We start from the raw sequence: 16,256 nt of genomic DNA on the forward strand, positions 1-16,256 counted from the left end.
AAGTTTTCTACCGTCGTCGAAGCCACTGCACTCTATTGACCACAAAGAAACAGTTCCACGGTCAACGTCCCGTGGGTGCACCTGTCCGGGCCCACTCATCTTATTTTCCCAGTCAGATTGCCGAGTTCCTCGAAGGTTTTGACAAAGATTCGCTAACGCATATTCCACAGACGGGAACTCAGGGTTTGCAGTCACTTTTCTTGCTTGCAGCTCGGCTTTTAATTCTGGCCAGAGCCCAGGTGCCCACACACGGTTTGCAGAGGAGATTGCTCAGTGCCTTTCTTCCAGGGCAGGTGGGGTCAGCATTCCAAGGTGTTTTCGATGACCCTCTAGAAGGACACTCTGCCTCACCTGTCAGGTGTAAGGGAGGTCCCAGGGATGCCGCCTGGCTTCCAATTGCTTAGTGGGTTTGGTCTGCTACTGCGAAGGTCATAAGGGACAGAGGCCAGTCTCCTCCCTGTTTCCCGAAGCCAGCTAGTAGCTGACCAGCCATCCCTGGCTCGCTCTCTCTCTCTCTCTCTCTCTCTCTCTCTCTCTCTCTCTCTCTCTCTCTCTCTATCTCTATCTCCTCCACTCAGATGTTCCCTTTTTCCCTAATGGTTCCTGCTCTGCTGCCCTGAGCTGGGAGAGAAGCTTCTGGAGGTTGTGTGGGTGCTAACACCTATGGGTCTCTGTTGTGGTGCCCCCTGCATCTTTAGCCCAAGGCTGACCAAGCTCTCAATTTGTGTGGAGCCTGAAGCATCCAGGCTGGTGGCTCTCCCAGTCTGCCAGCATTCTCTTCTGCCTCTTCCTCTTTCTGCTGTCCCCAGGTCTCCTCCACCTCTGCTTTTCCATCTGGCCTCAGTATTTTCCTCCAGGGGACAGATGACTTGAGCCTTTCAGGCTCCCAGCCCAGGGAACCCCTGGCAGGAAGCTGACAAGGTGATGAAGAAAGACTTGGACACGGTTTTTAACAAAGTGTAGCCACTCACACACTTTTATCTATAAAAGAACAGGACTAGTTAAATTGTCTGGCTACGAAGACTCACTTTGATCAATCTCTTCTTCCCCACCCTTTGAGCCAGGGTCTCTCTACCTTAGCCCTGGCTATCCTGGAACTCACAGAGATCCCCCTGCCTCTGCCTCCCAAGGACTAGGATTAAAGTGTTACCACACCTGGCTCTGGCCAATCTCTCGGTTCTAGTCCACTGAGTCTTGACCTTGGTCTAGGAACATTTATAAAAACTGAATGGTTTCCAACTTCTGGAAGCCACGTTCCTAAGATGATCCGATTCGTTTTCATGCCTTCCTGAGAAAATTCTAGCTGTCCAAAGAGTCTACTCTTTGTGGCAGCCAGTACTTGAGAATGAGCTTCAGTCTCCCAGTCTCTGGAAACCAACTTTGGCTTTTGCCAACCAAGTGACCTGGTGCTGTTTGCAGGAGCTCTTTGCATTTTCCCTTCCCGGTCTCTACTGAGGTTCCCTCAAGCTTCTGTTTAATACTCATTCTCCCTTTGAAACTTGAAGGCCTTCCCTTTACTGCAGCTCCACAGCAGAAATCGAAGTTTTCTTCAGTCCCCCCGAACTCCTTGAGTGAGCCAGGGGCTTTGTTAGGACTGTATGCCTAGTGAGTAGCAGACTCTGGATTCCATCCTGTACCTGCCTGCCCAACTCTATGCCGCTCCTTCCTCTAGCTGAACTCTCTAAACTAAGCCTGCGAGTCCACCCACAGGCACTGACCATTTGCTCAGGGCAACAGTGACAAGCTAGTGAGCCAACAAAACCACCTTTGCTGTTGCTGCTTTTGTACAATGCTCTTTTCCTACTATGTTCGCCTAGACTTTGTTTGCCCATCCCTCATGCTCTCCATTGGTACTTTAAAAAAATCATACACTTTAGTATGATATTACTATTAATTAATTAATTAATTTATACAGTACTCTGCCTGTAGGCCAGAAGAGGGCACCAGATTTCATTATAGGTGGTTGTGAGCCACCATGTGGTTGCTGGGAATTGAACTCAGGACCTCTGGAAGAGCAGTCAGTGCTCTTAACCGCTGAGCCATCTCTCCAGCCCAATATTACTATTATTAACGGCAGTTTTAGGTAATGGGAAAACTGAGCCCACTTATCTCCCCCCTCTCATAGTTCCTCCTATTATTATTGTCATTATCATAATCATCATCACTTGTGGTGCTGAGAATTGAACCCAGGGCCTTGCACATACTAGCCCAGAGCTGTTGAGCTAGTACTCTCCCACTGAGCTATATTCCCAGCTCATTCTGTAATTAACACCTTGCATTGCCCTGGTACGCGTTACAAGTAAGGAGTCAGTATTGATTGTTGTAGCGCGCTATCAACCAAAGCCCTCATTTACATATTAGAGTGTATTTGAGGGCTGTATTTTATACGAGGATTGGAGGGCATGTACCTATGGTTTTAGCCTACTTTAGACTACTTCACTGCTTTCCAAATATTGCTTGTTCTCTGTCTCTTCATTCCTCTCTCGAGCCCCAGACCCCCACTCCACTCTGGCAACCACTGAATTTTTTACTGACTTCTCAGTTCATACAAATGAGGTAGATTTAGATTAATAGAATATGCAGCCTTTTCAGATTGATTTAGTTCCTCCTTCTTTAAACATTTTTATTTATGTGTCCGGGTGAATATTTTCCCTGAGGAAAAATTCCTAAGGAACCCAGAAGAAGGCATTGGATCCCTTGGAACCTGAATGATGGACAGTTGTGAGCCACCCAACATGGGTGCTAGGACAAACTTGGGCCCTATGGAAGATTCCACATACCAAAGCCATAGGTTTCTAAGCAAGCCAGTTCTGTTTGGCTGTTGCTGGATTTAAAGTATTACCAGGTAGGCTTAATCCTAAATTAGAAACACCTAGGGAGTCAAGCAATAAAGGCCTTTCCTTTTTATTTTCATTCACGGTTTGCAAACATCCTTCTGTCTTTTATGAAAGCATGTGCCACAGTACTGGAAGTCCTAGACAGAGCAGTAAGCAGGAAAAGGACACAGCCTCGAAGCGTTAAATGAATATATAGAACCGCCTCTTGTTGCTTGTGGTATGCTCTCAAAGGTAGAAAAACCATAGAGATTACACAGACAGAAAGACAGACAGACACACACACACACACAAACATGCACGCACACACCAAGAATGAAATAAGATCTGCTAGGTATCATAAGCAACATAGCAAAGGTCTAAAATATAAAATCAGCACATAAAAACCAGCTGTTTTGTTATAACAAAAGAAAATTAATAAAGCACTTATATTTATAGTAATATCAAAAAGAAAAAACTAGTTAGGAATACTACTAGTTAAGGAGGTGAAAGGTTTGTACACTGAAAGGTAAACATATCTCTGAAAGGAATTAAATAATGAGATTAAAGAAATTCCTAGTAACACACATAGGATAAAAATTAATTCAGTAAGAAATAAAAAGCCAGAAAAATATATAATAGCTGAAGAGATTGAATCAGTAATTAAGAAAACTCCCCACAAAACAGATGTGCAGTCCCAGATGTCTTTGCTGGTGGTTTCTACCAAGTATTTAAAGAAGAATTGCTACAAAAAGCAACACTAATGAATTTTCTTGATACTAACAATAATGTATCATTAAAATTATAGATCTTACTTCTTATGAACATATGCAATAATCTTCAGCATAATGGGAAAATGAATCCAATAGCACACTAAGAGGATTATAAACCACAGCCAAGTGGTATTTATCCCAGAAATGCATGTTCTATTCAATATATAAAAATCAAAGCAACGCAGCATAATAACAAAACAAAGGAGGCTGGGCGGTGGTGGCGCACGCCTTTAATCCCAGCACTCGGGAGGCAGAGGCAGGCGGATCTCTGAGTTCGAGGCCAGCCTGGTCTACAAGAGCTAGTTCCAGGACAGGCTCTAGAAACTACAGGGAAACCCTGTCTCGAAAAAAACCAAAAAAAAAAAAAAAAAACCAAAAACAAAGGGGAAACCCACATGGCCATTCCAGTTGATGGAGAAAATGCGTTTAAAGGAATCCAATAAAGTTTCTTGCCAAAACACTTAGAAAACTAGGAATAGAAGAAAATTTCCCCAACATGATAAAAGACATTTCATCAACCTTACAAAAAAGAAAACATTAAAGAAAAAGATAAACATCTACAACTAACCATAGACTCCATTGGTAGAAGACCATCCATTTCTCGCAGGACAAAGAATGGCTGCTTTCACTTCTGAATTGCATACTGCACTGAAAGTTCTAGCCAGCGAAGTAAGCAAGAGTAACTAAAGGTCTACAAAATGGAAAGGAAGAGAAAGATTGTGTCTCTCAGCATGTAACATGATCCTGTATTTAAATAATCCTAAATAATCTACAAACTGTGGCTAACACCCCAGGAAAATACAAGACCAACTTGTACAAAGCTGAGTGTGTGCTTATAGAACCGTGATGAGCAATCTAAGAAGGAGATTAAGAAGACTATTTCATGTACAAAAGTATCCAAAAGAATAAAACACTTGGAAATAGATTTAACGAAGCAGTGCTGGAAGAGTGGAGATCCACAGACAGAGAGGCGAGCCTTGTGTGCTGAGCTGAACCTGCACTAGAGGCAATCACTTGCTAGGTAAACAGGAAGAGAGCTCACTCAAGACTGGAAGGCCGTGTGCCCAAAGATGGCCGTACTGTCCACACTGACACCTCATTTCAAGATGACTGTACTTTCCTCACTGATCCAGTTTCGACGTAATTCCTGTCTGCATCTCAGCTAACCACGCCTTTAAGCTCTGGCCCATGTGTGATATTCTTTCTAATATCATGATTAAATTGAATATAAACTATACAAGTACTAACTCTAAAGTTTCCAATGAAATCTATTAAATCCTTTGGAAACAACAGCTGTGTATCTGCTTGTGAACCCACCAGGCTTCATGGGGTAATTCCAAACCTGGTCACACAGACCCCATCAAGGTTAGCATCAGTGGGTCACAAAACAAAACAAAAAGACGCAAAGGTGGGCTGGTTAGTCAGTTCATTGGGGTTAAAGCACTTGTCACCAAGCTTGACAACCTGAAGTGGATTCTGGGGTCCACATGATGGAAGCAGAGAACTGACCCCCCACATATGTGCCACTCCACATAAGCACTTCAATCCCCACAAATACATGCATGTAAGTAATAAAGAGTTAAGCACCAACAATGTTATAACTATAAAAGTACATGAATACAGAAAAGGGACTAGCTAGTAAGGTGGGGGGGGGCACAGAGGCATGTGTGGGAGATAACAGCTTGAAGCGAGAGCAAACAGAACACATAAATAAACTGTCAAAGGACAAATTTGATCAATAAAACATCAAGAGCAGCTTGCCATGTACTTCTCTGGAGTTAACATGTTTAAGCATTTTATTGCGCTTTTCAGTAAATAATTTTAGCCACAATATTTGTTGAAAAATATTTATTGAAAAATTAAAACTTCAAGCTTTGTGTTTTTTTTTTTTTTGTGACAGGGTTTCTCTGTGTAATAGTCCCGGCTCTCCTGGAGTTCTCTTTGTAGACCAGGCTGGCCTCAAGCTCACAGAGATCCGCCTGCCTCTGCCTCCTGAGTGCTGGGATTAAAGGTGTGTGCTACCACATTGGCCAAAACTTCAAACATTTTATGCGTCTCAAAAGTAACTCGCAATGAAATAATAAGCCGAATCTCCCTCCCCCTCTCTCTCCTCTCTCTGTATGGTGTATGTCCTCCTACACACATGTTCACACATGAAGGCAGGCAGGTCTAACACTGCAGTGAGGACCACTACCTAAGAATGCTAAGGCCACACTAACAGGACTTAATGGGTCCAAAACAGTGACCCGAGGACACAAGTTGGGTGGGTTTGGGAGAATATGGAGAAGGGGTAAATATCAAAATATAGTGTCTAAAATTTTCAAAGAACTAATAAAATATTTAAAAAAAACTCTCAAATTTGCAAACCTTCAGAAGGATAGCAATTACGGACAGAGTAGGGGCATCACAACACATCTTAACTTAGAGTGGAAAGCAGTAAAAAAGGATGCGTTTAAGGTTGTACTGCCCAAGGAATATTAGGGGAAAACCACGCGGAGCCATAGCGTTTACTCCAAAAGTATTAAGTAATTCTTACATTAAAACCTTTAGAGGCGTCTAACCAAGATAAAACTGAATTTCAACACAGGCTTCTTTTGTGTTTTGGTGTTGTTTACTGGGGAATGGATGAGAGGCGACGGGTGGATAGGCCAATGACTTTCACTGTGTTTTTTTTCTAGTTACAATGTGTTGATTCAATCAGGAATCATCGCTGCATTATTATTATCAGTTATAAAAATCAGTCAAACAACTCTGCGAGCTAGTGGCCCCTGGAAGCTTGCCGTCTGTTCCTTTGGGTTCGTTCTTTCTCAGTGTCCCAGCCATGTGGAGTGTCGTATTCTTTCTTCACTTGAATTAATAACATGTTAGGGGACAGTCAGACATCTATTCACCCAGACATGCTGGAAGTTCAGAGGAAGTTCAGCTGCTTGAGTATTTCCTCTGGTGCCCATCGCTCCTCCCCAGGCACGCCCGCTTTGCTAAGTTAATTGGTCACTTTGGGGCACATCTTTCCTAGGGAACTTCAGAGAAACTGGAAGTTACTTGTTATTTCAGCGTTAATAAGCAGGGTTCCTGCGGGTTTCCCATAATTCCCTGGGACCGAGTTTAAAAGTTGTCTGCTCTGATGAGCTAAATCTCTGGGACCTTCCAGCCTGAGTTCCGTCAGTGTATTCCGGGCCCATCAGCACAGGAAGAGTTCTGTGGACCCAGAAGTGACTTAGCAAATAAAAACCAAGGCCAAAGACCAGCAAAAATGTAGCTAGTGACCAACAGGCTCAAGTAGGACAGAGTCCACTCGTTCTCCGTTCCTTTAGCCTCTCTAGGCAAAGCCACAACTCAGCATGCAGTTTGAGCTTTCATCTCACGTGCAACCACATTCCGCCTCTCTTCACAAGGGGGCGCTAGTTCCAACAGTCACTGCTTTTGTTTTCTCAAGTGCAAGAACTCCAAGTAATACCTTATCTCATGTAGTCCTAAGACCTCCAGTTCTGATGGTCTGTGGATAAAATAAAAATTAATTCATAAAACATTATATATAATATCATATACTAACATATATTCCTACAACAGCCATCCTCTTCACTCTGTGATGGGCCATGAGGATACAGTGATGTTGTTTGTTGGATTGTCTTAGTCTCCCAATAGTTTGGACATCAAGCCTGGAATAATCCTCCTTTACTTGGATACAAATTTTAATTCTCCACCAATAGAATGCAAAGGCTACTGTTGTACTTTCATTTCTCGGTGGTGGTAAAACATCCTGACAGAAAGCATCCTAGTGGAGAAAGGATTTGCTCTGGGTTACAGTCCATCAACGGAGGGAACCCACAGCGGCAGGAACCGGAGACAGCGGTCACATCACATCTACAGTTTGGAGCAGACAGATCGGAGTGTATGAGCTTGCTGCGTTTCTACCCTCGGACAGTCCAGGACCTAGACCCCGGGAATGATGCTACTGCCCGCAGTGAGCTGTCTTCTCTCTTCCATTAATCAAAATAAAGCTTCCCTGACAGGCTCACTGGTCTAGACCATTCTTTATGGAGATTCTTTCTCTTCCTAGGTGGTCCCAGGCTGTGTCAAGTTGACAGTGGAACTGCCACTAGTTCCTCTCCTCATCCCTACCAGCACCTATAAACACATATCTTTTCCATAACACACAGTCTTACTAGAGTGAGGTGAGATCGCCTGGTGGGTTTGGCATATAATTCCCTCATGGTTAGTGATGCTTACCATTTTTCATTTATTTATAGGTCGTTTGTATTTTTTTCCAGAAATTTCTATTCAGGTCTGTTGGTCATTTTTAATTGGGTTACTTGTTTTTTTGCTGTCAAGTTTTTGGAGTTTATGGTATATTCTGTATATCGGATTTTAATCCAATATATAATTTCAATTATTCTATTTCATTGCACAGATTATCTTTTTACCATGTTGGTTGTTTTCTTTGCTGTACAGGCTGTTGTTTTTATTTGACATGATCCCATTTGTCTCCTGTTGGATATGCTTGTTGTGCTTTTGGGGCTATGTTGATTACCACATCCTGAAGTGTTTTTCCTGTTTTCTTCCAGTATCTTTATTCTTTAGGGTGGCCTATTTAAGCCTTTAATGCACACTGAATTGATTTTTTGGTAACTTGTGAGAGTTAGGATCTATTTTCATTTTTCTGTATGTGGATATCTAGTTTTTCCCCAGCATGCAATGGTACCATTGTCAACGATCACTCAGATGTAGAACTGTGTGTTTACTTTTTGGATGTCTACTTTGTTTTACTGGCACATGTTCTGCTTTTATGACAATGCCATGCTGCTTTAATCATTACAGCTTTGTAATATATTTTGAAGTCTGATAGTGTAATATCCTCTGCGTTTTTGTTCTTGCTCAAGCTGTTTTTGGGATTCAGGGGCTTTGTCATTCCACACAGATTTAAGCATAGTATCCTCTGACTATGCAAATAATATTTTAAAGTATTTATTTTGACATTTAAAAAGTAATATTCTTATTTTTCGAGACTGTAATTACAGCATTTTCTCTTTCCATTTCCTTCTTCCAAACGCTCCCATTACATTCTCTTTATATTCTCTCTCTCTCTCTCTCTCTCTCTCTCTCTCTCTCTCTCTCTCTCTCTCTCTCTCTGTTTTTTTGAAACAGGGGTTCTCTGTAGCTTTGGTGCCTGTCCTGGAACTAGCTCTGTAGACCAGTCTGTCCTCGAACTCACAGAGATCCACCTGCCTCTGCTTCCCAAGTGCTGGGACTAAAGGCATGAGCCACCACCACCACCCAACTAAACTCTTTTTCTTTAATTGTTGTTACATGGATATATGTTTGAATATATATTTCTATATACATAAATACAACCTGCCCTTTTAGATTTACTTATGTGTATGTATGTGTTTTACCTGCATGTATAAATATGTACTACACACATGGCTGTGCCAATATTGGTCAGAAGAGGGCATCAGATCCCTGGCAACAGGAATGACAGATGGCTGTGAATTGCCATGTGGGTGCTGGGAACTGAATCTGGGTCCTCTGCAAGAGCAGGAAGTGCTCCTAATCCCTGACTGATCGCTCCAGTTCTATTTTTGACATTTTTGAGGAAGGGCCTCAAACTGGACGTGTGTCAGAGAATGACCTTGAACTTCTGGTTCTCCTGCCTCTACCTCCCAGCTGCTGAGATTATACACTACATCCAGCTTCACATAGTTCTCGGGATTGAGTCCATGGCCTGCTGCATGCTAGGCAAGCACTCCATCTACTCAGCTATATTCTCAGTCTGTTACTCATATTTTTATAGAAATTTCATTGAATCTATATATTGCTTTCAGTAGTATAGACTTTTGAGGGTTTTACTATTTTCTGCCTTTTCATTTTGTGTGTGCCTTCAGTTTCTTTCCTTGGTATTTTATAGATGCCTTTAACTATTTTGCTAAATCACTTGTAGGTATCTTGTTTTCTGTAGCTTTTGTAACCAGGATTACTTTTTATTTTTAATTTTTTTTTTGGCTTTTCAAGAAAAGGTTTTGCTGTGTAACAGCTTGGGCTGTTCTGGAACTTACTTTGTAGAGCAGTCTGGCCTTAAACTCACAAAGATCTCTGCCTCTTAAGTGCTGGGATTAAAGGTGTGTACCACCATGCACAGCTTTTAAAAGACATTTTTAATAATGTACTTACGTGTATGAATGTTTTGCCTGCATATATGGATATGCACCATGTGTGTGTCTGGTGCCCTCAGAGGTTAGAAGGGGCCATTGAGATTCCCTTGGAACTTGGATTAGAGCTAATTGTGAGCCACCAGGTGGGTGTCGGAAACCAAACCCAGGTCCTTTGCAACAGCACCAAGTGCTCTTAAACACGGAACCATCTCTCCAGCCCCCGCCCCAAAAGTAATAGCTAATTTCAGTGTATCTGCATAGTCTCCAAAACTTTTCTCGTCACCAATTTCTGGTATATTGCATTATCACAAAAATACTTAATATAATTTTATTTAAAATGTGTTGGAATTTTTTTTATGGCTTGTCATATGAACTAGTCTGGAGAATGGTCCACATACCTTTGGTAAGTAAATATTGTCTACAGTTGTATGAAATTTTCTGTGGATGCCCATTAGGCCTCATTGTGCTAGGGTAAACTCAACTTTTTAATTTCTTTATTGACTTTATACTAGATGATTTGTCACTTGTTGAAAGTAGGGTGTCATAGTTCTCTAGTATAGTATTGCATAAGAGCCCATCTCTCCATTTACATCTATTGATGCTTCTTTTTATATGTTTGCTCTGATATTAAATGGACATATAATCCAATTAGCGGTGGAACACACCTTTAATCCCAGCGTTTGGCGGGCAGAGGCAGGTAGATCTTTGTGAGTTCAAGGCCATCCTGGTCTACAGAGTGAGTTCCAGGACAGCCAGGACTATGCAGAGAAACCCTGTCTCAAAAAAACCCAAACCCAAACCAAAATTAAACAAAAAAAAACCAACCAACCAACCAAACAAACAAAAAACCATGTGTATTTATAATTTTCATTTTCTTTTGCTGAATTAACCCTCTTTATTACTGTCTCTTTTCCTCTCTTCCTCCTCCTAGCTTTCTTGCTCTACATTATAGTCTGATCTCAAGCCGATGCTTCGGTCTCCTGAGTGCTGAGATGACAGGCCAGCGCTATGCCTGGCCTCTTGTGTCCTCGTACAGCCTATTTTTTTTTTTAGTCTATGTTTATTGTAGGAGATGAGTTTATTCTAAGGAGAACACACGACACCAAGTCATTCATTCTGTGTCTTTTAACTGGAAAATTGAACTCAGTTATAGCCAAGGTGTCTGCAGACGAAGAAGATCTTACTTCAGCCATTAATAACTCACTTCTTTCTTTCACTCTTAGGTCTTTTTCTTGTCGTTAAGTGGTGACTGTTAGTGTGTTGTTATCATTACCTGAATATCATGTTTGGCTTGTCTATTTCAGATTTTTACTTTGTGGTAATCACAGAGTTTGCAGAAATGTTCTCATTATGACATTATTTGAAACAATAGCATCAAAACATGAACATGAAGAAAAATCCCAGAAAAAAACCCAGCTAATATAAAAGCTCTATCCATGCATCTCATTCCTCCCACATTTTGAATTTTGATATACCAACTTACCTTTCTCTTTGGCCCATGTTTTCACATACTGATGTAATTATTTTCAGTGGTTTTGTTTTTAGTTTCCATATGATGAGTTGATTGACCTCCACAGCATATTCATAATATTAGAACATTCTGAATTTGTATAACTACTCTTGCCAGTGGACTTTTAACCTTCCAGTATTGTCCTCTTGGTTGTTAATGCCTCGCTCCTTTAAAGCCAAGAACCTTTAGCATCTCATAAAGGGATGTCCTGTGGAGCTATATTTATAAAGCTGACCATTCTGTATCTTTATCCATCCTGATTTCTAGAGTGCCAGGAGAGCACCTAGGCCCAGGTCTCTGTTGACGTCACTGTCCCATATAGGCACAGGTTTCTGCCTACTACTGGGATAGGTCTCTAGCTTCATCTACAGTGGTCTGGTTTTAGCTGTGCTGCCTTATGCTGGCAGAAGGGTGGTGGCAATTGTTCTTTGTCTAGCAAGGCTGATGCTAAGCTAGGGCCACAAGTTGGTGATGTGGGATTCCCCTCTGTATGCCGTGAATACCACTGATTAATAAAGAAACTGCTTTGGACCTATAGCAGGGCAGAACTTCGCTAGGTGGGGAAAACTAAACTGAATGCTGGGAGGAAGAAGGCAGAGTCAGAGAGAAGCCATGTAGTCCCACGAGAGACAGATGATGGGAACTTTACTCAGTAAGCCACAGTCATGTGGAGATATACAGATTAATAGAAATGGGTTAAATTAAGATGTAAGTATGTGATGGAGGATTGTCTATGTGTTACTTTTATTGGTTGATAAAGAAACTGCCTTGGCCCCTTTAATAGGACAGAAAATTAGATAGGCAGAGTAGACAGAACAGAATTGTGGGAGAAAGAAAGCCGAGTCAGGCAGACGCCTCAGGCAGTCGCCATAGCTCTCTTCTCCAAGATGGACACAGGTTAAGAATCTTCCTGGTAAGCCACCACTCATGGTGGTACACAGATTACTAAATATGGGTTAAAGCAAGATGTGAGAATTAGCCAATAAGAGGCTGAAACTAATGGGCCAGGCAGTGTTTAAAAGAATACAGTTTCCATGTAATTATTTCGGGTAGAGCTAGCCGGGTGGCAGGACACAGCCTGCTGCTCCCATCACAACAAGTATTAGCCAATAAGAAGCTAGTGCTAATGGGCCAAGGAGTGTTTTAAATAATATAGTTTATCTATGATTATTTTGGAGCTGAGCAGCTGGGAACCAACAAGCAGCCTTTCTGCAACGTAAGTCTTATAAGAATAGGGCCCTGTGTAGTCAAGGGTAGAGGTGTCTCCAGGTGCTTTCAAGGCTGGAAATGATGCAAGCTAGTATTTGACCTTGTATGACAGGTGTGTACTATCTGCTTGATACTGGGTTGGGTCTGGAGGCCATCTGATTAGCTAAAGGAATCTTCAAGTTCTTCTTGGCATTGATTCATCATGATAGCCCAGTCTGAAGGAAAGCATGGTTTTCACACCCTGCTGCCTAGCAGGCAGAGTCTTGCTCATGCCTCTGTTGTCTAAGATTGGGAGAAGTATGGCAATAGTCCCTGATCCACTGGGCTAATGTAGTTCTGGGGCTTGTTTTGGAGAGGCAGGACTAGGCAGGTGTCACAGGACTCTATACAACACCAAGTATCACCTGGTAGCTCTGTGCTTGGTTTCTAGGCTAAAGCCTGGACTTAATTCCTTCTCACCCCTTTAAGTGGAAATCATCTCTACCTGGGCTGCTTACAGCTAGGAGAAAAGTTCTGTAGACAGCTCTGCTGCTCTTGCCTTTTTGATGCTTTCCTTATTTTAAATTAACTTTCTTTTTCAAAATGTATTTTGATCATGTTCCCCCTCAGCTTGTCCCAGGTACTCCCCATGTCTCGACTTACCCAGCTTCACAGTGCTGTCTGTCTCCGTCTCTGTCTGTCTCCATCTCTGTCTCTCTGTCGTCTCTCATCACCCATCCTACTAAACCCAGGCACTGTGCTCCCTCATCTGGCTTCTGTAACTCTTATGAAGGTCTCAGCAATCACCTGTTCTATGAATAATTTTTCAAATGCGTGACAATGATGACTGACAGATCCTAACTACCCTCTTGTTCTTGCTCCATTATCCACACCTGTGCCATAAATCACTGCTACATACATGGGTGAAATGACCCTGGGAAACTCTAGGTAGCCACCTTTTCTTTTTTAATCCTTTAGCTGAGAATCGTTTGGACTTCCTATGACTGTCACTAGTATATTCTCTCTCTCTCTCTCTCTCTCTCTCTCTCTCTCTCTCTCTCTCCTTGCTTCTTCTCTCCTTCCCACCATGCCACTATTTTGTCACATTTTTTCCTATATTGTCTTTCTAGGTAAAATGTTTTTATGTTTGGTTCTTCTCTATTTTCTTCCTTTTCACATGGAAAGCACCTTTTATGTATAACTGCTACTTTTACTTTTATTTTAAATTTGCATATGATGATGTGCACAGCTACAGGGTATAGCATAATAATCCGAACATGCATGTCGTTATGTAATAACCTAATCACAGTAATTTGCATTTCTATGGCCTCAACATTTTTGTTATTTCTATGTGTTGAGACTCTTCTATAATTTTGAAATATATAATGAATAGTTCAAAATGTAGTCATATTTCTGGGACATAGAAGATGAGAATGTGTTTACCCATACAAGGACATTTTACCGATCAGTCAACTAGCTCCTCTCTCACCTCACCCTTAACCCTGACAGGCCTCCTGTAACACCTATGACGTCAGCTTTGTAAGTGTCAGTGTGTGACTAAGAAGTCCTGGTATCTGACTGTCTCTGTCTTGTTGGTTTCACTTAATGTAATGTCATCCAGTTTTAACCATGTTGCTGAACGTATCAGGACTTCATTCTTTTTATGATCAGTTGACATTTCATTGCATATATACACCACATTTTCTCTGTGCAGTCAACCACTGATGGACATCCGATTGATACCTTATTTTTGCTGTGGTGAATAGTGCTGTAGATATAGAAGTTGGAGAGAAAGCACCTTCTGCTTCACACCCTGCAGCCCAGCAGCAGCGCTGTTGATGGTGAGATGCTGTTGCCTCTCTCCGTTCATTCCACATCGCCCCAATCCTTCTGTCTTTTTTCTAAGTAATTAGAATCAGATCACATCTGAATCTTGATATACTTCATAGAGTACCTCTGTTCATGTTTTCCTTAATTGATACATATTACATATAAGAGTAGCCACCATAAAAGACAGTAGAAATGGCCCTAGATGAGAGCAGACATGGCCAGGGTCACACTTTTTTTTTTAATGAAAGGTATGAGCACTCTTGCTCAGAATCTCAGCATATAGCTATCTGCATGGCATGACACCATGAATGTGAACTTGGGAAAGTGTTGCTATTCTGATTTGAGCTTCTTTCGCTAGCAGCTGTGCCTAGACACCATGACCATTCACTCCAGAAGGATCGCTGCATCTTATTCTAAAACTCAGTCCTTTGGAAAGTTAAGATATGAATCAATATGTTGCATGATGCCTCTAAACACAACACAAGAGTGGTTTTCATGAGGTTACCACTTCCATCTTCCAGACAAGAAAAGAGATGGAACTACGAAGTCTGGTGAAGGGTATTTTCTAGTGATCAAAGGCTCTTGGTCCAAGCATAGAATGTGTTTCAGAATATGAATGTTATTACACACATTTTATTACTCCACATCCCTCCTTCTACTTGGAGTCTGTGCCTCTCCCTAGTACCTTCCACAGAGCCCCCTTCACATCCTTGTTCCTCAGGGTATAAATCAGAGGGTTGAGCATGGGGGTGACAATTGTATAAAAAAGGGCAAGAAATTTTCCCTCCCTCTCAGAATACCTGTGGACAGGTTGGAGATAGGTGGAGATGGCCGAGCCATAAAACAGGGTAACCACAATGAGGTGCGATGCACACGTCCCAAAAGCCTTTCTGCGACCAGCCATTGACTTAATGTTCAGCACTGCCCTGGCAATGTGGGCATAGGAGCCCAGAATTAGCACTAAAGGACAGACTAAGATAATGACCCGGGCCACAAACAGATTGGCTTCTGTTCCTCGTGTGTCCTCACAGGCCAACTTCAGGAGAACAGGCAGCTCGCAGAAGAAGTGGTTCAGCTGGTGTCCACAGAGAGGCATGGCCATCACGAGGCTTGTCTGGATCAGAGAGTTCACGAGTCCTCCCACCCAGGAGAATATAACTAACGCCCTGCAGAGAAGGGGATGCATAATGGTTGTGTAGTGGAGTGGGCGGCACACGGCGGCATAGCGGTCGATAGCCATTGCCACCAAAAGCACACACTCAGTTCCTCCCAGTGAGAGCACTATGCAGAGCTGGGCCACACACCTTGCAAAGGTGATGGTCCTGTCGAGTCCAGAGAGGTTGACCAGCAGCTGGGGCACAGTGCTGGCGGTGTAGCAGAGGTCCAGGAAGGAGAGGTGGCAGAGAAAGTAGTACATGGGTGTGTGTAGGCGAACGTCCAGTCGTGACAGAATGATGATCACAGTGTTGCCGAAGAGAGTCAGAGAGTAGAAAACAGAGATGAAGGCAAAAAAGACAGGTTCTAGGTGAGGCCAGTCTGAGAAGCCCAGCAGCAGGAAGCCCTCTTCCAAACTGGTGTTCAGGCTTTTCATGGTCTCCCACCTGCACAAATAGAACACAACTCAATTCTTCTTATAGAGAATATGAATTAATTATTCCTAAATGCATCAAAATCACATATTTTGAGTTGCCACTCTGTATATTTCTGTTGTTTTCCATTTCCCCTGCTCCCATCCATGTATATCTCTTGTTCTCTTTCAAATTTATATCCTTTTTCTTGTTGTTACTCCTCTCTCTCTCTCTCTCTCTCTCTCTCTCTCTCTCTCTCTCTCTCTCTGTGTGTGTGTGTGTGTGTGTGTGTGTGCGTGTGTGTACATTCAACTCTTCTTTAGCATGTAAATTATGGATTGATGGTAGTATGGTCTCCGATTGCACCTAATTCTTGTTGCTTGTTTGTTCTATGACTTTTGCAAAGATACTCAGTCCTCTGGTCA

At 42.3% G+C, this 16,256-nt stretch overlaps 1 protein-coding gene across 1 annotated transcript; it reads right to left on the bottom strand.

Annotated features, from left to right (window-relative positions):
- Positions 1 to 14,918: 14,918 nt before the first annotated feature.
- Positions 14,919 to 15,854, bottom strand: LOC119812832 (olfactory receptor 2Y1-like). Its single transcript, XM_038327806.1, has one exon. The coding sequence runs from the start codon at positions 15,852 to 15,854 to the stop codon at positions 14,919 to 14,921; it is 936 nt and encodes a 311-aa protein (XP_038183734.1).
- Positions 15,855 to 16,256: the final 402 nt, after the last annotated feature.

The sequence above is a fragment of the Arvicola amphibius genome, chromosome 4, assembly GCF_903992535.2.
Source record: "Arvicola amphibius chromosome 4, mArvAmp1.2, whole genome shotgun sequence".
In the NCBI taxonomy this organism is placed as follows: Eukaryota; Metazoa; Chordata; class Mammalia; order Rodentia; family Cricetidae; genus Arvicola; species Arvicola amphibius.

Bases quoted from the DNA above. Each gene is read 5' to 3' on its own strand.
- LOC119812832 (XM_038327806.1), bottom strand. From the start codon at position 15,854: ATGAAAAGCCTGAACACCAGTTTGGAAGAGGGCTTCCTGCTGCTGGGC.